Here is a 22,459-nt window from a genome sequence, read left to right as displayed (position 1 = left end):
AGGAATTATGACATGAAGACACAAATTGGAACACCTCTTTGATGTTTCAAGCAATAAAAAAGTAGATAGATAACACAAAATTGGTGCTAGAACTAAACAAAAGCTTCAATAATGAACTCTGATAACCCTAATACAAAACAATTGCATAAGCATCATCGATATGCCTCTCAATCTCCAAACCTTTAATCAAAATAACCCACGGTTGAAACAAGTTGTCATTGTGAGTTGATCAAAACCAAGAATCTTGATTAATATTCTTGAATATTTTGAAGTCTGGGTAGCTCGATAAGAGATAAATGGGTTTAATTAATATAAACAAAGATATAATTCTGCTTCATTGAGAGTGACAATCGGCCATGGTGGCTAAATTACGAGAGTTCATCAAGATTTGATGCTTGGGAGAGAGATAATCATCTTAATTAAAGGAGTTAATTGGCTATAGTGACTTAATTGTGAGAGATAGTTAGCTTAATTGATAGATAATTGGCTATCAGACAGCTGACCGATGTAGAATCATAGTAAAAAAGGTTAGTCATTTGACAAGCAAAACATCTAATTATTAGTGAATAAGTGATAGATCAAATATATACTCAAGCAATTTTAGACATATACACACAGCTCTTCAAATATTTTCTAGCAACATTAGTCCCAAAACAAAGTTCAGATTGCTAGTTTTCAACACCCACCCTAAAAATGTAGTTTTCAAAACCCACTCTAAAATTTTGAAAATATTTCAAAGAAAGGAGGGAAGTAAATATATGTAGACAGTGGGAATATTTCCAACGCTGGAGGTCTAACTAGTGGCTAAACAAGTAAATATTGAGCAAGTAATCGTGGTAGCTATATAGTGGAAATGCAATCAAGACACATAACCTAACACCTATAAATAGGGTATATTACTTCATTTGATGGGGGATGACTTGAGGGAACACTTTTGGGGAATGTTTTCAGCTATGATTTGGGAGCCACATGCTATTGTATTCCCAAGTTCAGTGTTTGGAGCTCACTATGCTCTTCTATTCTCTTCTTGATAAGCTTAGAGTAGTCTTTTGACTCATGCTATACTTACTCAATTTGTATTGATCTAATTTGAGTACAATCCAAATCCAATCTGAGTCCCATGATATGTGCCATTACCATTTTAGTTAGTATTTTTAGCTCCATTCCACTATCAAGGTCTTTTTTTGATTTGTCGTCTGGACGTTTGAATCTAAAGTCTAGAGTTTGAACAAACAACTAAATATTAATCCAACACTGGAATAGCTATCCTAAGAGAGTGGCTAACTCCAACATCATGGAGACGAGATTTTTTTTTCCATTTCTATAGCCACATCACAAATGGCATTGACAGGATGATAGATCGATAGCTTCAACCATAGTGTACTTTCCTTTGTAGAAATATTGGATTTGATCATAAAATTATCACAAATGGTATTAACAACATGATGATTCAACCATATGTACTTTCACTTGTAGTCATATGCATAGGGGCTTTGCCCACTAATTGAATAGTTAAACTAACAATAGTAATTAGGTAGTAACAACCAACACATGCATTAATGGTGCTTTCATGTTGATAAATATAGGCAATGCTCCCACCTAACTCTAAATGCATTAGTTAAATTTTTCAAATGGATCAAGAAGAGAACTACAATCGCTAGTTGCACCAAATCAAGCCAACATCATCTATGTTGAGTGATAGAAGGTTGAGTCCTATTGTAAATAATATGAAAATCATAACCAAAATGACAATATGACAAGAAAAAAATGTTTTCATCATCATAACGATGATCAAATAACGCTATAGAAATAAAAATCAAAGTTTTCTTGTTCCATCATAAGTAAAAGATAAATATGAAAACTTGATTTGCTAGAACTTTTTGATGATATGATATGCAAAGCTGAACCTTGCACAATTTAACAAGAATCGAAGCTGTAGTTGATAGCTAATGGTGGATAGTCCGTGGATAATTTTGGAGCCAAAAGATGTTCTCTTTCAAACAAGCCATTCTCGACACTTGTGAAGGGTAAGCCAAATCAATGCATATAATTATGGCTCACAACTAGTTTGACGCCATGCTTTATGTTGAGGCTCTAGTCAAGTAGTCATCGGATGATGCTGTCTACGGCTCATGGAAGGGATGTAGAGAAGAATCCCAACACTTTCATGAGATCATGCAAGGACTATGTAGGCACAACACTCTGCCAACACACATAGAATGCTAGACCTGTGTATTTTTGTAACGGGCTAGACCCTAGACCCTTGGTACATTCCATCTCAACTCAAGACAATGATGGTTAATGTTCAGTGTACTTGTATGGTAGAGCATTATCCCTAGCTTGAGTGCAAAGCACAAACATAGAAGGAAAAAACACACATAAAATCCAACATTGGAGGACTTCAATACAAATATAAATGATGAATGACTTCAACATCCATAGGCGAGAGGACTTCCATAGTCATGCATAAACCATAGAATATGAAGATATATCTAAGATATTTGGGAAGCTATATCCATGATCACAAGAAGGCATGCAAATTGAGGCTCATCATAATCTTGATATCTTGATCATGTGAAAACCTTGGTATTTTTGGTTGCACACTTTTTACCAGGTTTAAACTTGAGGGGGGACAAAGCGCACATACTAGTGTAAACAAGAAATAAGAACACCTGAGTGAGAAACCCCAAAAGTGTGTATATACTGCACACTAAGTGCACATATATAGTGGAGATCCCTAGCTATATAAATGTAGGTATGGATTCTATGTATGGCTCCAACAAATCACCGCCTAATCCCATCGTGATCACCAGAATGGAATGAGTTGGTCACTTATGAGAGCTATTCTAGGTTGGAAACTTAGAGTTAGTCAGATCAGATCATATATATAGACTTCAGATTAAGATTTTAGATAACAAAAAAACAAAAAAAAATGAAATGTAAACAAATGACAAGAGATTAGAACTGGCACAAATATATATTTAGATATTGAAAATGTAAAACTAGTATCAGATACAACCATGAAAGAGCTAAATGATGCTCGTAGTAAATATTTAATGAGTGCAAAGGGACTTTGGAATGACTAGTCCACAAAATAAAGTAATATGTCATATTTATAGGTATCAAACTAGGCTTTGACTGTACAAGTACCAATTCCTAATGATTGTATCTGTATTTGACTAGGGTCTATTCTGACTGTTTACAAGTGTATAGATTGAAAAGTATGTAAAGGCCTACTTTGGCAAAAAATATGGGTGTTTTGTACCCATATGAGAAAGTGCGTTTCTTCTCTCTCACCAAAAATCTCTCTATTGCAATGAATGGTAGTCTAAGAATACCACCAAAATCCCTCACCCAACAAACGATGGTATTAGAGAGTTAGGTTTAGAGGGTAAAAGTGTGAGAAGACAGATCCTCGTCTATTCTTTTGCACAACTTTTGGTGAGCAAAACATGTACACATGCAATCATGTACAACTAACATCATCCCCTTGGTGGTTATCTCTATCAATGCCTTCTTTAGTAGCCCCCACTAGATCTTCAACAATCTCTCGGATTAACTGTTGGTATTTTCATGGAGCATGCTCTACCCCACCATATGTCTTGGATTATAGCTTGTCTATGAAAGGATTCCATATTGCAATATAGAAAGGGAATTGTGTGCATCTCCTAAGTGAGTAGCACTCCCAGAGACTCCACCATGTAAAATTTCATATATCACATGCAAGCAAGAGGTATTTAAATAATCCCTTACCTGTATATTTTCAAGTATTCTATGTATCTCTTATGTATGCATTTTTGTAAAAAAACTAGCCCTTATGTATGGAAATTTTCACTTTCTCAATTAAAAAACCCTTTTTGTAAGTACATTTTTCTGTGAATGTACATAATTAAAAATCCTTTATTTTTTTTGCATGTGCTATCGTACATATTTCCTAGTGGACGCTTCAGGGTATCACTCTCGCCATAGTACTAATGGGTTTATCTTTGTTACACTTCATCATGCAGCAAAAGCACCCACCACATAGAGAGCAATAATCCAAGATTCTATAGATAACGAGAAGGGAAATATTGGTATAGGTTGTGTAGAAGTTTGTCACAGTTGTCGCAAACAAGGGAATGAGATGTTTAGCTTTTTTTATTATTTTGACACGATGTTATTTTGAGTTTAATTTGAGAGGAGAGAAAATTGTCATGGTGGTGACCTTTCTTTCTACCACAAGCACTTTAACTTTTGAACTTGTCACTTGTGAGGAAAGGTATCTAGCTTTACATTTTTCGTGTTTTATGTTGGGGTAGAAAAACTCCTAGATATATTTATCTTATTTAAAAAAAATAAACCAAAAGTTAAAAACTCTCACATGGTTAGACAGTGCCAAGAGTAATACTCATTGGTAATACCTTTGTATTTGTGCATTCATCGAGGGGGTGTACTCGGCTTGCATAATGGAGCATAAAATTGTAGTCATCTCCACCTTCAACTGTGATAATTTTTTCACTTGAAAGATTAAGATCATGTATATTTTGATGAGGAGATAATAAAACTTGATCAATCCAAAAAAGGACTCAACAAGTTTTTTACCGTAGTTTCCAAATAAAAAATCATGTGGACTTATTGCAGAGTCACTAGACACTGATGTGATATCAAACATTGCTGGCATCAAGGATGCAAAGGAAGCATGAATACACTTAATAGAGCTTCTCGGACGCATTACATAGCTTTAAAACTAATCTATTGATGCCATTTTATAATTTACAGAAGCAATATTATGAAACAAAAACTTTGCATCTTAATAAATTTAACGCATTCAAACAACAAATACTAGTTTGGATGAAAAAAATTTCAATTTTGAATCCATTGCCATTCTACTTAAGGGTATGGATAAAACCCCTTTTGATGTGTAATTGGTATCTACTTTGGAAAACTTGGACAAGATCTGGATGAACTAGAAATTACTTGTTTGGAGTATGAAACACAACAAATATTATAGATATTGCACCAACTAAAACAACTACGTCTAGAGATGGATTTTTCTTTAATCACTATGAGTATACATTAGGAGGAAGTGTACTTAACACAGATAGTCAATTATCTCTTTCCTGATATCCATGAATCTATCACTCTCTTCTTTAACTGAATGTCTCAAAAGATTTGGTTTTCATATTCTTAGGAGAATTCTTTTGGGAATATCCTCTTTAGATAATGTTTTTTCACACATTCTCATAGCATTTGATAAACATATTTTATAAACTATACATTTTAAGGCACAATAACTTGTCTTTGCAAGGGTTGATTGAGCGTATTTTGCTAGAATAACTTAGAAGTTTGATCTAGGAAAATAAATTTTGTGAGTTTGTACCAACAAAGAGGCTAATTGCATGCCCAACCACCTCCTTTTATAGGCTATCTAGCCTAACTTTGGGAGCCCTTGAACTATACGTTCCTAGGTAGTCTTGTGTAGGGAACATGCCCCCCTCTAGTCCTACCCTTTTCTTGGCATTAACCCCCCCTTGAAGGATATTTTTTGTCCTCAAAAACATCAAATGAAACAAATCTTCCAAAGACAATCAAAATTTTCCTCTCTAAACGTGCATCAAGTCAATTGAGCCACTGGAAAACTACCAAATTTGGTAATCATGTGGAACTATTGGCTCATAGAAATAATTGAATAGATGATTGAATCAAATATCCTTCTAAGAGAATTTTCCTTTGGCCAACAATAAATTTTACATAGATCTCAGACTAGTAGTAGATCTTGCCTCAAGCGATATACTCTAACTAATTAGCGAAAATTATTGCTCTTTCTTCTCAAGAAATTCTTTTTTAAACATGAATGCCTCTTACTAGTGTAGGTTATTCAAACATTTGATGACAATTTGAACTATTGTGAGTGCATCTTGAGCTAGCTAGAAGTGAGTGAAAGGAGGCACTCACAATATATAGAAGAGTTTTTGAAGTCAAGGATTTGTTGGACTTCATATTCTTTACAACCATCGATCTCTATGGGTCGTGGTGGTTGTGAGAATCTCCTAGGAATCTGTCATTGATAACAAGGCTTCACAAGTGAAACATGCAAGATTAAATTCACATGGCCAACTATCTTGAATGGTCCAAGTCTATGCTAGTCCAGATTTTGGGAGGGGCAAGATGAATGTAGATGAATTCAAATTTGATCTCCAATCTTGTATGATGTATATTAAATTTGGTGTTTGTCCTTTTGCTATTTTTATACCTCTATTGAGATTTGTTTATATGGATTGCCAAATCTTTATGAATGCTCTATAGATGTGTGGATAGATCAATGGAAGCCGGATTCTTCAAGCAATGATTCTTGTGGATATCCATCCTTGTGTGCTGACCATAGCTGGCAAAGAATGGGGTGTGAAAAGATGTAGCATGAACAATGTTTTTAAAGGAAAACTCAGGCTAGCAATTTTACCCAATTCTCTTGATGACTGTGCATGGGAGATACTATGCTAGAACTTGATTCACCCTCTTTGTTTGTCCATCGCTTTGTACATGATTAGCTAAAGAAAGGTTAATCTTTACTCCTAGAATCTTGAACAATATTTTCCAAAATATGGATATAAATTTTTGCCTTGATATGAGACAATTCCATTTGGAGCTCCATGATAATGATCGATATTCTCGAGGAAGATCTTTGCTATTCTTTCTTCAGTGATTTACTTAATTCCAGGGATGAGATTTACATCTTTGGGGGCCTATCGATAACCACCTAAATAGAGCCATAGCCCTTAGATGGGAGTAGAGATATAATGAAATCCATGGAAAGAGATGACCATGGTTTACTAGGGATAGGTAGAGCTGAAGTAGTCAATGTGGGACATTACATGGATCCTTTGCCCTATTGAAATTTTCACATGTGTGCATGTATTCTTTGACAAGATTCCACGTTTGGGGCCACCAAATTGCCGTGCAATAAGATCAATCTCCTTGCTACTTCAAAATGGCATGCAATTGGGGATTCATGTCTCTCTTGAAGTATTTGCAATCTTACCTCTTGTAATGGTATATATAGAAGTCCCCTATAATACAAAAATCATTCATTAAAGTCTTGTAGAGTGCTTCTTTTTCCTTTATCTTTTCAAGGAAGTTAGAGTCATTTTGAGCCATGCCAATCACTACAAAGAGCTTGAAATTTTTTGGCATCAAAAGCATTGACTCATGTTTATCATTTTTTTGGGGAGGGGGGGGGGGTTCCCCTCTTAGGTGCAATATAGAATCTTTGCAATAAAGCATTTGATTTACCTTTATCATTATTAGGCCAATAGAAAATAAAAAAATCAAATGTGGATAAGAAGTTACTCCATAATGTACTCCAAGTTCTTGTGGTTTGTATAAACCGTGACTTTGTGGGGTGCTCCTTGAAGATGATGCCACCACATCCAAAAGAGTCAACAATAGACGAAAGCTCCTTGTCAAGAATTTTATAATTAATTTTAGGATTTTGAGAATTTTTGAGAATGCATAAAAAAATTTCTCTCGACCATCATCGCCAAGCTCGGATACCATGGCTCCAAGCACAAAATGTGAGGCATCTGTGTCCAAGAAGAATGGTTGAATCCCTTCTTAAACTTTAATTCCACAATCATAAAGTTTATTCTTAGGAACCATGTCCACATTCCTATTTTCAAATGCATCCTTGTAATCATGATAGTGAGGTGGCAATGCTTCCATGCTCCTTGTCATGGACGAGTCAATTTCTATTGCATAAATCAAGAATGACGGGTTTTTTTTGGCTACTTGCATGAAGACCTTGGCTCCAACATATATATAGAGTGGCTTGACAAGCTTGGTTTTGTCATGTTGTGGATGTCTTATTGAACACGGTCCTTTAAGAAATCCACCAATCAATATCTAGATTGTATAACTTGAGCCAAGATATGCGGATGATGACTAGGTTCGATGGAGAACATATGACATTAAAAACTATCTTAGAGACTTGCTCATTTATTGTCACCTACAAAGGTTGGATTTCATAAGTGATGTCTCTTGAGGTAAGTGGGCAACCATTCATCACCTCCACAGATGCTGGAGTACATTTTTCCACATGCAATAATACTCATTTTTTCTTAGCAAATTGTTCATTGAGATGAAACAAGTGATGGTACTATTATCGAATAGAGCGTTCATATCCACTTGATCTTATATTAATGAATCCTTACTGGTATGTTGAAAATAAATTTTGCATCAACATGTTAGCAAAGAGTGTGTAGAGTTTTAGTTTGCACATTCTCCACCCACACAGTCTCTAGTGAGGCTGGATGTCCATGTTTCCTAATAAACTTGATGGAGCTATAATGTTTTGTATCTTATTTTTTATTTTGTTTGGAAAGATGTGAGCAATATGTCCAAGCGCCCCATAATACATGCATAAATTATATACTCTTCTTTGCTACTTCTCTTGTGGGGGTGAAAGCAGGTTTGACCTATTGCATTAATGTGCATGTGTTTGAGATCAATTTATTGACTCCTTGAACTCCATTTAGTAGGGAATATTATTGTGAAGACAGTGGATTGGGCTACTTCATGTCTCTCCTCTTTTACTCTTTCAAATAGCCTATTATCACACTCAATGGCTTGAGACATGGATCCACTTAGGATTGAAATATTTGGCATAGTAAGAACGATATATTTTACATCATCTCTTAGACCCTACCAAAACTGACTAGTAAATAAATCATCATGCTAGGTTCAACCGCATGTGTGAGGTACCTAAATTTAGATGCATAGGTTGATGCCAAGAGAGGACCCTATCGTACCTTACAAAGCTTGGTTTTGGAAAATATTTCCTTGTCTACTCCCCGAAAGGTTTCTATAAACTCTCTTACAAAGTCCCCAGGGTCATAGAATAGACGAGAGTCCCTTTTAGGTAGGGTTGCAAATCAAGAGAGGTATATACCCGAGAGGAGTATGCCAATGAGATCAACCAGCTTGAGAATCACCATCATTTTATTGCTTAAGTTGCATGTAAATGAATAGCTTCACTTTTTGGAGGAAGCCTCTAAACTTTGATCTCATCCCATCAAACTTTTAGGTAGGTTGACCTTGTTGGGCTCTTTTTGTTATGAGTGTGTCATGAGCTAGAAGAGTGTGAGAGAAGGTGCACACAATATACAAGAGCTTGAGACTTGATTATAAACTTAATCTTAGATACAAAAATTAATAATTAATTAATAGACATGATTAAATAATTTGGATTACAAAGCTTGACCTACAAGGCAAGACTTGATTACAAGAACAAGACTTCATGACAAGACAAGAACTAGAAGAGGACTTACAAGAGACTCACAATTGGTGTTGGCAAGATTGAGAGACTTGTATCTCAAGACCTCTATTTATAATAGATCTTAAGGAGGCTAAGATCTGTCTAGGTTCTTCTTTCTAAGGAGGTTAAGAACCTTCAAGATTAGGTTGGCATAAATAATGATGTAGACAATCATATAAGTGATGATGTGGGCGATGATATAAGAGATGATGTAAAACATCTTCTAGAATCATCCAGACCTTTATTCTAGAATATTATAAAACCTTCTAGAATCTTCTTGTGCTTTGTTGTAGAAAACTCAAGGAGACAAACTCTCAAGAATCTGTGACAACTTTCTATTTTGTAGTAGATTTGTTGAAGGTATGGTTTGATTATGGAAATGGTTAACTTTGTGTAGCTCCTAGACTTGATGTTTAAGCTTGGAACATCAGACTTAAAGAGTGTAGTTGCTCTACTTGTAATTGTGCATTGTGCTCATGTATCTCTTAAATTGGTAGTTATAAGCTTTGTAAGGTGGATATTTTACCTTCCGATACTAAATCCATGTCTCTACAAGATTAAGAAGTGGAGTCTTTCGAAAATACTACTATGAGAGTATCTCAAGCTAGGGGGGGGGGGGGGGAGAGAGAGAGAGAGAGAGAGAGAGAGAGAGAGAGAGAGAGAGAGAGAGAGAGAGAGAGAGAGAGAGAGAGAGAGAGAGAGAGAAGGCACTCACAATATACAAGAGCTTCAAACTTGATCATGACTTTAATCTTGATTTCAAGACGTAATACTTGATAAGGAGAACTTGATTACAAAACTTGCATCATAATGCTAGAGTACAAAACAAGACTTGAATACAAGACAAGAGGGCTTACCTCTGACGAGCCTCATAATTGGTGTTTGCAAGACCCAGGGGTTTCTAGCCCAAGATATCTATTTCGACTAACCCAAGGAGGTTAAGGAACATCTAGGTTCTTCCTTCTATAAACTTTTAGCTTGTTTATAACCTTCTTGGTTCTTCCTCAAGATTCTATAACTTTTTAGAACTTTCTAGAGTCTTTTAACTACTTCTAGAATCTTCTTGATACCTCTTGAACCTTTTAGAATCTAGTAGATTCTTCTAGAAACTTCTGCAGTCTTCTTCAACTTTCTAAAGTCTTCTAGATTCTTCTACAACTTTATAGAATTATTCTAAGCGCTTGCATCTTTGACACACGAGAAGATTTTGAGGCCTTGTTTCTAAGTCCATGGGACACATGCAGAGCATTTCGCAAAACTTGTGATGTTCTTCATCAAGGAAAATGAGACTTCTATGAAATATGATGACTCAATTTGACCTGATTCCTCAAATTTATTAAGAACAATCCAATGGATGTTGCAATGTTCCCAATCATAGATTCACAATAAATATACCTTCATCTCTTTGCTCAAAATTGTGTGCCCTAGCTTGCGAGTGCTAAATTAGAGTTGCCAAACATGTGACAATCACAAACTACACACTCTTAGTGTTTTGGCAAAATGAAATATATACACATCTACTTTAGAAACATAATATCAAGATGTGGAAAAAACATAATTGATTTTCATGTTGTCAAAGATACACCTTACCACCTCATATATAGAGTGCAATAGAATCGTTGAAAACCAAGAATAGAAACATACATTGTAATTGCTCTTAGCTATATAGTCATCATAAAAACCTCCTTCAAAAAATGTAGAAGTATGCATGATCGAAACATATTGGTATATTCTCTCCATATTTGGATATACTATGACTATATTAGCCGATAACTTTCTAAAAGATCAAGCAAAGTAAATTCCACTCGAACTAGCTAGTTGTGGGTTGTAACCATATGAACTGATACCACAAAATCTAGTATCTATTATGTGCATATAGAAATGATCATACTCAATCATACATGAGTCATTTTTTGATTATAGAGAAAAAATAAATGCATAGAAGAAAATCTTCATTTCCAAAACACAATAGAAAATGCATACATGACAAATTAAATACCAATCAGAAACCTTGTGTGTACCCTTAGGGATAATTCCACCCTCATGCAAAAGTTGGACATAATTGAAAACATTCTACTTATACATAATGTAACACCGTGTATATCTAAATTATAATCAGCCTTTTCAAGAATAAAGAATTAATTGAGTGCTATTTGGTTGATGATGTCCTTGAGAAATATGCCTTGGAACATAGCAGATACATAAAAAAGAACCTTCTTGTGCGGAACTAAGTCCACCACTTGCATGCCTTACATGCAGAGGTACCAATAAGCATTTATACTCCTTTGATATCTTTGAGGTTTAGAAACTCACTTTTAACCTTGGTTTCCAAAATTGAAACTCGTTTTTGCAAGCCTTGTGTGCTCCATGTAAGGAGACTTGATTATGGCTAAATTCCCATAAAGTGCACTTAATGCACAATCTTTGATTTTTTTATAAAACCACATGCTTCTTGTTTGAATATCCTCAATTGATTTTACTTTCATTCAAGGAAATTTTTCTTACATTTATTAGCTTGGTTGAAAGGAATCTTCCTTCAAGAGGGTCTATAACCTTTAGAATTAAGTCTTGCCTCTTTTGAAATGGCATGTGGCCGTCATGCATGAGATTAGTTTGTAATCTTTGTGCATAAAAAAACTTTACATGGAATCCATGAGCTTTTGCATAGCCTTGTTATAGCATTGGGTCATCCATGAACTTTGCATGGATGACATCCTCAAGACCTTCTACAAACATGTCAAAGATATCCTCCTATTTATGAATTTTTGATGTATTTGATCTCCAAAAGTTTTATGGTAATATTGGACTCCAAATCTCAAGTCAAGTCGTGATCAAAACATTTCTTCATTCACCAACTGGAGTCCTTTTGGCCTAGTTGTGAATCCACCTCTCATAGTCGTGGACTGTTATGTGCTGTGGTTTAAAATTGTATCCTAGCCATGTAGTTCAATATTCTTTGCTTTAAGTCAAGATCATAGCCATGGATTCCAATATGATTTGAGGCCTTCTTGTGTATTTCCAATTCTCAAGGCCTCCAGGAGATCCACAACCCTTCAAAATCATCAACCTTTGGCGGATCTCCTTGGCTTGGTAGGACCTTCAAAACTTGTCCTATGTTGATAAAAGTGCCACCCTTACCCACCTCTATGTGTAAGAATCCCTTTCCACCACAAGCTTCTCCCCTTCAGCGAACCTGGGTTGATTTCCACCTTTCTAGAAATCCACCCCCATCATTGGTTGCATGCCTTGCATATGGGTTGCATGATTGCATGCCCCTTGCATGGTGCCCCCATGGTCTCCATGACATTCTCCCTAGCACCCTTGTGGCCTCCTCCTCTCCCCACCATTCCTTACCTTGAGGAAATAGTGCAACAAAAAGAGGAAGCTAACGTATTTTTGTTTGAATATTTGAAGATCCAATTCAAGGTGGTTGTATGCTTGCTGGATATGCTTGTACAACATCATTTAGTTAGTGAGTCTATAATGATCAAAATCATTTGTGTGGGTTAGTTAATTTGCAACGAAACTAGCTCAATAATTTATTTGAGCAGTCTATAAGTTTTTATACTGAAAGGTTGATGCTTAAAAACCTAAACATTCTAGGATTGATATGCCTATTATGTAGGGAAATACTAAGAGCATGAGTGTGTATAAGACTTTTGTACAAGATACAATTATTTCTTTTTTCTTCTCCAAAAGTAAATATTATGATGCTCAAAATTCAAAATGTACAAGGTTTGTATATAGTTCTCTTTTATCCCTATGTGTTATAGATAATCATTTTGCAAGGGGCTAGCTTATCTCCTACCTTACTCGGCCAAGTAATATATTTGCAGACTAAATCTAAAGGGAGCATGGTACAGGTGGACTCAACGATACACATATTCACATGTTATATGTCTCTAAGATATTTCCATAAAGTGTGTGTGTGTGTGCGAGGCACGCAATTAAGGATTTTGAACACACAATTTTTTTATGCTTCAAGTGGGACTAGAGCATCTCAACAAAATCCACACAGTATGATTGATGGGGAAAGATTCCAAGTATAGTGTCCTAGGAAAACATGCTTAGTATCTACTTAGTGTCTCCACTAAGTCTTTTGCTCTTTTTTTTTGCTGCAACATTCTGTCACATGTTGAGACGTTTTGTAGGTTATGTTTTGACTAACGTAGTCTAATTTTTTTTTATATCTCAAATCTCGTTCTTAATTTGGTTGCACCTTGCTAACAATAAAATGTAGTATATTTGACTTCAACTAATGGATATCTACTAGCATAGTGTGTGAAATTTTGGGTTTCATGTCTAAAATGCTTTTAAGGATTTTTGGTGGAATGAGATTCCGAAGTTGAATGAACTAGCTAGAATTCACAGTAAAAAATATTCTAGATAGATAGGTTGTGTTCTTAAGATTTTCTAATTCAATTCACAAATTTCATATGGCATTTTATAAGTATAGTAAGACTTGTTAAAGAACATTTGTTGTGTCATTCCGTTGATAGCCTTATTAGTACCCCTACAAGATGGGGATGTTGTGTCTTGTAAGATTAATTACTTGCTCAAGGTTTATATCAAGTTCCATTCTCCCTATGCTAGATGTGTAGTTTGGGCATCATGAATGGCGTTGTTCTAAGAGGAAATACAATTATTTCTAAAAAATATGGAATACGTATAATTTAATTTTCCGAAATGCATTCGTGCTAACATTTCATGCAAGGTGCATTTTCTAACGGGTACACTTGCATGATTTTCAACAGTGGCAACACCAAAGCAAATACGAGAAGTGATGCATGTTGAGGGTTTAACCAATGATGAAGTTAAAAGTCATCTACAGGTATTGGTTTTTGGTCTGATGTCTTGAGCTTCTAAGAGTGTTTCTTTATGAAAATGTGTGGAAATATTGATGATATTGTGCATGATAAGAATAGCGAATGGTTTTGAATGTAAGAATTGAGTACCACCAAGTTTGTTTTTAAACCAAACCGTGTTGTGCTTCATGGATAATGGATTTGGTCAAAATATATTTTTCTCCACGAAGGAGCAATGGTTAGTGGAAAGTTTGAGGGGACCTAGCCTTGAGGGCATCACAAGAACTTTTGGACAAATTCTCACAATATTTCCCACATTGTGACTTACCTCAACATCATGAGCTTCTGTGAGGGAGGTGCCGGTACCTAGCTAGGTACGATTGGGGGTAGGGGACTGCCGCCGATCGTACCTAGCTAGGTACCGGCACCTCCCTCACAGAAGCTCATGATGTTATGCGCGGTCCCCTATCCCCAATCTATGTCTGCGGCACCTCCCTCACAGAAGCTCATGATGTTATGCATTGTATGAAAAACACTAAGAAAGACTCCGTTTTCCTACATGAGAAAATTTCTAAATCTTCTTGTGCATGCATGACGTGTTGCTAATTTAAAACTAATCAGTCTCTTGTTCAGAGATGGTTTAATAGACGGGAACTTTGAATGCCTTGTGGAGCTTGATGAATGAAATCCCTTGTTGAACTTTGATCAGTGGTTTAATAGCAGGAAATGCAGTACTAATTTGTTTACTTTTGGCGCATGCAGAAATTTCGGCTCCATACAAGGCGGCCAGCTCCAATGCAAGTAGCTGCCAATGAGCCAGCTCAGCAGCCGCACCACCTTGTGCTTTTTGGTGGTATCTGGATGCCCAGCAGCCCTGCTGACTCGTCTCCTATGGCGACATGCCAGCTGGCAACTGGGGGACATGCCGCGTCATCGCCTGCTAGTAATAGCCCTTTTATGCATTTCCAGCATGTGATTGGCCAGCACCCCAGCATGCAAGCTCTTCTAGGTGCCACGTCGTCAGAAGATCAGCAGCACGTTGGCATGGAGTCGGCCAGCGAGGTGGACGTGGCAAGGTCGGACCAGAGCAGCCAAAATGGAGAGGCTGGAGGAGTTGACAACAATAGCACCATGCATGAGGATGAGGACACTGAGATGCACTTGGGTTCAAAGCCTGCAATCTCCAAAGAGATCACCAGCTCTGTCGCTAAAGCTCGATATCAATGACACTACTTTCTTTTATATTGAATCACTTACAATTTCTGTATGTATCTCACGATGCTCATAGATATCAGTCCTCAATGAGGCAGTCTTCTATATATACCATCCATCACCTAATTAGACAGTCTCCTATACATTCCCGTGCTTGTGTCCACCTTAGAAAGGTGCTCGATGTTAGATTATGTTTGCTAGAAGTAAGTAGCTGTAAAACCCCTTCCAACAATGCACCTTAGATTGGTGCCCTTACCAGAACTTCCAAATATCTTTTGTAAATTCTTGTGTATACACACAATTGAACAATATGGTGGGTGCATTATCTTGATACCATAGACACATTATGCCAGCATGATAAAAGTTAAAACCCACAAAATTTGGGACAAAGCAATTGACCAATGCTGTCATGGTTATAATAACACTCACAACCATTTGAATTCTACATATAGGGAACGCTTGTGGCCAATGAAATGATAAGAGGATACCATGAAAGTATTTGCTACATTTGTCTTTCAAGCTTTCATAAAAATTGGTTCACTTTCCATAGGTCTCCTATATGTGTGGAGAAATCTGGTGTAAACACTATTGCAATATACATGGTTTGTCTAAACCTTAACTTATAGTCACTCTTAGGCACATACATCATTATGATCCTTAATATTTTCTTCGTGTATACCTAGTCTTTTGCTCACACCTTAGCTACACGTTGTGGTGGTAGTAATAACACTCACTATCTCAAAGAAGTTTCTAGTCCAATTTGGTAAGAAAAATATATACAAAATGCAAATATACGACACCTCAATTCAAATTAAAAATGTAAGTAATCTAAAAAAGTCCTTTTGGATAATGAATTTTGGATAGTAGTAGAATGTGTGCTTGTGATCTTCTAATTACAAAACAATGCTTGTTTATGTCATTAATTGTCAGGACAAGGATCCTAAGGACCAAGGCTCGACCTAGGGGCCGGGGTCAGGGACCTGAGCCAAGGGCTTGGAATGGACCAGTGTGGACTGGGGATCCGTATTATTGCTAGGGCTAGGAGCCGGCCTATATATAGGGTGGTAGGGCGGTGGATTCGCAATCTCAATCTCCTATGTCTTATATTGGTATGACAACTTAGGTAGGAAGAGCTATGGAGGAGGGGGGAGGATGAACTTGCATGGTGGCTACATGGGCTATTTCTCTTGGACTGTCTCTGTCTCTCTCTCTCTCTCTCTCTCTTTTTTTTTTTGGTGAAAATCCTTTTGTTACATATTACATTTTGTGTAGTATCATGAGACACCTCTGTTTGAGGTCCTGCCTTTTAAGTACCACAATGTCTTCCATCATCCTGAGTTTGATAAGCTCCACAGGAAATGAGCTACCAAAAAGCACAATGTGATCATACATAACCTTGTTCCTCAAGTCCCATATAAACCATAAGAACCAAGTACTGAAAGACAACAGACAAAAGGACATAGCATCATCCTTAGAAGATAGCAAACCAAATATACATTTGAATTTAGAGATTTTACAATTCCATGTCTCATTCCACCAATGTCTGGCCCACTGCCACCACTCAGCAACCATAGTACAATGCGAAAATACATGTCTAATAGTCTCAACTCTGTTACATCTGGGACACTTCCGATCACCAATCTCTTTTTTAAACATTACATCAGCAGTGGGGAGTCCCCCAATCAAGAATCTCCACCAAAACACTTTGAACTTAAATGAAATCTGACAGTGCCATATTCTAGAGAATAGCTGAGACCACCAATCACTATCTCTATTCATTGCCCAGATTTTATTACATTTGTCCTGAATTGTGAGGAGAGGTAGCAAGATCCTGTAAAAATCTCTTGTCTGTGAAGTGCACCAGTTTTTTTGAGCATCTGGGAAGGACCAGTCTCTGAATCTGTTCTCCTCCAAGGTATTGATAGGTACCTGCCGGTTGTTGACTGAGGCACATAGTAGGTTCCATGGTATTCTGAAGCCATAGTGTAGTCTGAAGTGTCTTCTAGCTATCAGAAAAGTTTTAAACCTGGACTCAAAGTCTACCACTTGACCAATGGAGCAGATGCCCTTCTTGAAAAAGGAAAGGGCATTCCTCCCCAAAGCTTTAGTAGGCACAACCCTAAAAAAAATAATCCAAAATACATTGTCAATTGAAAGAGAGTTGCTCATGTATCTCATTCTCCCCTACCAAATCAGAAGTGCAAAGACATGCTTCCAGGACACTATCAGCATATTTAAAATATCATAACCAGTTTTACTAGGGGCAGCTGTACACAATTTGTCCCAATCACTCAAGCAGCCATGAAAATAGCAGACGGAGGATCTGATCAGAGCCCACATGCATACATCCCAATCATGTGAAGGATGCAGCATGTATTTAATAAAAGTTTCCCTTCTAGCCAGAACATGCAGTTGCAGGTTTAGAATTCCATAGCCTCCCATGATTTGGGGAAGAGCTAATACATCCCAGGTAACCCAAACAGTTGAAGCTCTCTTACAATTCCACAAAAAATTATTTATTACTGAGTTGAAGACCTGCATATTTTTTTTAGACCAAGGCAGACAAGGCAAAAAATACAGCAGATATGGCATAAGAATAGACTAAATTATCCTCAATCTGACATGCAGTGGCCACTCCTCACAGTTCCATGAAGCAAACTTACTATAAACTCTCTTGAGCACCCAGTCCTGCAATTCGGCAGTGGTAACATGCACCCGTATAGGATACCCTAAATGCCTGAAGTTATGACCCTTAGGAAGTCTTCCCCCCCCCCCCCCCCCCCCCCCCCAAATGAAATTTGCGAACCTGATGCAACAGAAAATTTCCCCAAGGTAGCCATACATCTCAGAAGATTCACATTGTTAGCCTTCAAGAATAGAAAAGTATCATCTGCAAAGCCCTGACCCACCATCTGGCCTCTTCCAGTGGAGAGTCCCTCCACAATATGTTTCTCTGCAAGAGAGTCAAGATAAGAGAAAAAGGGGTGAGTAGAAACTGCAAATAAGAAAGGGCTCAAAGGGCAGCCCTGCCTGACAGATTGTCCTATGTGGACCTTGTTAGACATTCTGCCATTCACTAAAAGTCTAGACCAAGCATCTTTACCCAGCATGAAAATGCAGTTGACAATCCCAGGCCCAAAGCCCATCTTTTGCAAAACCCTAGCTATAAAGTCCCACCAGAATGTGTCAAAAGCCTTCTCATAGTCCACCTACAGCAGTACTATATTCTGAGAGGATCTCTGAGCATGTTCTATTCCAAGTTGGACTAACAGAATGTTATGAAAAATGGATCTACCAGAGATTAAACCTGATTGAGCTTTATAAATAAAATTTTTAAGAAGAGGGCTCGACCTCATGGCCACATCTTTGGCCAAGATTTTATATATAATACCCATCATGGATCTGGGTCTTCAATGATTCAAACCTTTTGGAAAGGTCTGCTTAGGGATAAGCTTGATAAGTCCCTGTTTGAGACAGGGGTCCATGTATTGAGCTGACAATGAGGAGTTTATAAGAGACAGTATGATACCTTTTAGATCATTCCAAAATGCCAGCACAAACTCTTTTTAGATTCCACAAATACCAGGAGTTTTCTCATTGCCCAACTTTGATAAAGCATATTTAACCTCTGTCTTCTCAAATGGTGCTTCCAATCTCCTTGCATCAGTCTACTCAATGCATGAATCCACAGAATCTAACAGTTCCTTAACACTAGTCCTCTAATTGGACACTCAAGTGTCCTGAGACACTATAGTGTCCTGATATTGCATCAACTTTGCCTAATTTTTGTTATACACGAATGTTACCGACTTGACTTAAAAAATATGCCACGCTATGCGCCATGTCTTTAAGTTTTCAGCTGATTTTTTCTGGGTCCAATAGAACGAAATTTAACGATTGAAATGATTGATTTCTTGAAGCAAATCCTGCAAACTGCGATCGTCTTGCTGGAAGCCTGTTAGAGAGGCACCATGAAAATTTAACAAGTTCGGACAAGAATTATTATCCCATGGTTGAAGTTAGGCCATATTGGCAAGGTGGCCAACCAATGTGGACGTAGCCTTATCGTGTAGACTTCACAGAAGCGAAAAAAAGACCAACGTTTTCAAATTTCGCTGCACCTGGCCGAAAACAGAGCGCTATCAGTACTCGGATTTGTCGATTGCTGCATTCGATCTCTATGCACACGCTTCATGGCGAGCCCTTCTACACTCACAGGGGTAGCATCCAATTCTTTTTGCCAGGGTTAGAAGGCCGAAAACTCCTCTATCCAATTGTTGGCTTCGGGCTTGATTGGGCAAAGCATGCTCATCTTGTTGATTGGCAAAGCAAGATGTATGCAGGTGTTATTTAGTCCTACCTTGCACGCAAAAATTTGTTTAAATGAAAGTTTGATGGGGATGCAACAACATACATGCTTTCTTGGGAATCCATACGGATGCATCTTCTTCCCGAAGAGGAAGAAGCCATCGCTATGCCTGTGCAGAATGCAGAATAGTTAGATGATGAGCTCTCTCTTGCTCAGTTTTTGGCATGCAAGAAAAGAGAGAGTGTTATGGCAAGGAGATCTGATGTATTACCTTCTCTGGAGATTCCGATGGTTTTTGATGCGGTCGAAAATGGTTGCAATGATGTCAATATTATGCATGTCTACTATGCTTTGGACGTTGCTTTGACTATGCATACTATATCTTTTCATGAGGATGCACATGAAGAAAGTCCAAGCTTATCAAGAGCTGCTCCAATTGCTAGTATGCCTATTGTTGGATGTAGTGGTGCACCTCCTGTCATGAGTAAGAGAGGTCACCCTCCAAAGAGTACCATTGTGGGTCGAGGCCGACCAAAGGCTGATTTTTTTTGTGATGCCAATGCTTGTCAAGAGACACACAATGATGCCCCTATTCTTGATGTTGTACGTGAGAGCAAGCATGCTCAAAACAAGGGATACAAGCTTGTCAAAAAGCGTGGTAAAATGCAAAATAAGGTTGTCAAAAAAGGTAGACCTTCGGATATGCAAGAGCAAGATGAATCCGAAGATGAGCATGCTTCCGTGGGTTAGAAGCAGAAGGTCCGGTTTTGCGTGATAGCGATGATGATACTAATTGTTCAAATACATGCATGCCGTTGTGGAAAAGTGGTGAAAAGTTGCAGGTTGAGCCTGAGGGAACATTCAAGAAGCTGGCGTTGTTTGTGAACATTGCAGGTCCTGACTTGGGACAAGTCCCAAGAGAGTTTACAGAAATTTTGATTTTCTTGGCTCTTTTTCCTTTGGATGTAGTTGATGCAATTGTGGAAGAGACCAATAGATGCAATGGAGAAACGTGATAAAGTTTTGGCTGAGCATGAGTCCACATGGAAATGGAATCCAATTGATAGACACTCTTTTATGCGTTTTTTGGCTGTGTCTCTCGGCATGTCTTTGCAATTTATGTCTGATAAGAATTATTATTGGAAGGGAGAGACTTGTGGTGTAGTTCGATACCCAAATTATTCAGAGAAGATGGGACAGACTGAATATCAGCAGATAAAGAGGTTTTTGCATGTACGGAATAATACTCAACGCCCGCTTGTGAAGGGGACTCGTGAATACAAGTTATGGCAGGTCTTGCCTTTAGAGGAGAGATTAAATGCTACATTTCAATTGCACTATAATTGTGGAAAATATGTAACTGTGGATGAGCGGATTATTCCCTCAAAATGTAAATTGAATCCATGCAGGGTTTATAATCCAAAGAAACCGCATAAGTTTGGGATTCAATTATGGAATTTGTGCGATTTAGAGACTGGTTATAGCTTCTCCTTTCGCATTTATGATAAGGTGCCATGTAAGGAATTGTCATTCCATGTTGTGTCAAAGCTAGTGCAAGATCTGAAACAAAGAGAACACCATGTCTTTTTTGATCGATGGTTTACTTCTGTTAAGCTATTGATGCATTTGACCCATGAGGGATATGGTGCTACAGGAACGTATATGACGAATCGTAAAAACTTTCCTGATGCTCATATGCTGCACATGGATCGTCATGAGCGTGGATCATGTCGTTTTGCTTTTGATGCAAGGAAGGGGCTTGTTGCATGCTCTTGGATGGACAAGAAGCCCATTTTTTTTTTTCTTCAAATGTATATGGGATGAAAAGAGGAGAAGTTCAGAGGCAGGTTGGATCATGCCACAAGGTGGCAGTTACATGTCCGGACATTGCTATCCAATACAACAAGTGTAAAGCAGGTTGTGATGTGTTTGACTCAATGGTGTTGGGATCTGGCTATAGCTTAGAGATGAGCATTCATGGTTGGAAGTGGTGGAATGCCTTGTTTTGGGGCATGATGGACTCGGTCTTTGCAAATGCATACATAATATGGAGATGCATACATGAGAAGAAGAACACAAGTCGTTTTTCTTTTATGGTAAGTCTGCAAGAGTAGCTTGTAGACAATCATTTTACTGGGTTGCATACTTCAAGGGCATACATGTACACTAGTGATGCAATGGGTGGGCATGCTTTGATGAAAATGGCATCACATGCAAGCAGGTTTTTCTATGTATGTGCAAACGAAAGAAAAAGGTTATTGCGCGAGGGAAAGAAGTGCTTGGTTCTAAGCCAACAAGAACCTTTTATGGATGTCCAAAGTGCAAGAAATTTTTGTGTGTAGAACCATGCTTCTACAAGTATCATGCGCAGGCAGGACATGATCGACTCACTACGAGTGCATGCCGTGTTGCAAGATTATACAATCGGCCTGTCCTGTTTTAGTAAAGAGGCCACACAAATCTGAATTTTTTCATGTGGAATTTTATTTTTTTGGTATGGAACTCCAATGGTTGTCAATTGCCTTGGTTCCATAGAGACGCCACAAATTTACATCTTATGGAGGAGATTTTTTTTGACTAGGATTCGCGTTGGTCTATATGTGAACCTGTTCTTTTGTACCATGTCTTCTTTGGAAGGTGTAAAGGCATGTCTAATTGTGCTTTTTTCAACGTCTATGAGTTTTTGCACATACCTTATATAATGTATAAGATTCCACCAAAAGTATTTGATAAGATACTTCATGAAAAAAGCGCTATATTTTTTCTTTTAAACCTCAAAAAAGACACTTAAGTGTCCTGTTTTGGTACCAAACTAGTGTTAATAGCAGTATCCCTGCCAAGAGG

The 22,459-nt window shown here is 37.6% G+C and overlaps 1 protein-coding gene across 1 annotated transcript in view; it reads left to right on the top strand.

Moving 5' to 3' along the window:
- Positions 1 to 15,696, top strand: part of LOC147450500 (uncharacterized) — a 31,684-nt gene extending 15,988 nt beyond the window's left edge. The window contains exons 4-5 of the mRNA XM_086519719.1: positions 14,044 to 14,120; positions 14,857 to 15,696. Coding sequence (XP_086375845.1) covers positions 14,044 to 14,120; positions 14,857 to 15,321 — 542 coding nt within the window. The 3' untranslated portion in view covers positions 15,322 to 15,696. The remainder of the gene's footprint in view (positions 1 to 14,043; positions 14,121 to 14,856) is intronic.
- Positions 15,697 to 22,459: the final 6,763 nt, after the last annotated feature.

The sequence above is a fragment of the Adiantum capillus-veneris genome, chromosome 9 (genome assembly GCF_014529385.1).
Source record: "Adiantum capillus-veneris isolate H3 chromosome 9, ASM1452938v2, whole genome shotgun sequence".
NCBI lineage: Eukaryota > Viridiplantae > Streptophyta > Polypodiopsida > Polypodiales > Pteridaceae > Adiantum > Adiantum capillus-veneris.
This window is presented reverse-complemented; position numbering and strand designations above follow the sequence as displayed.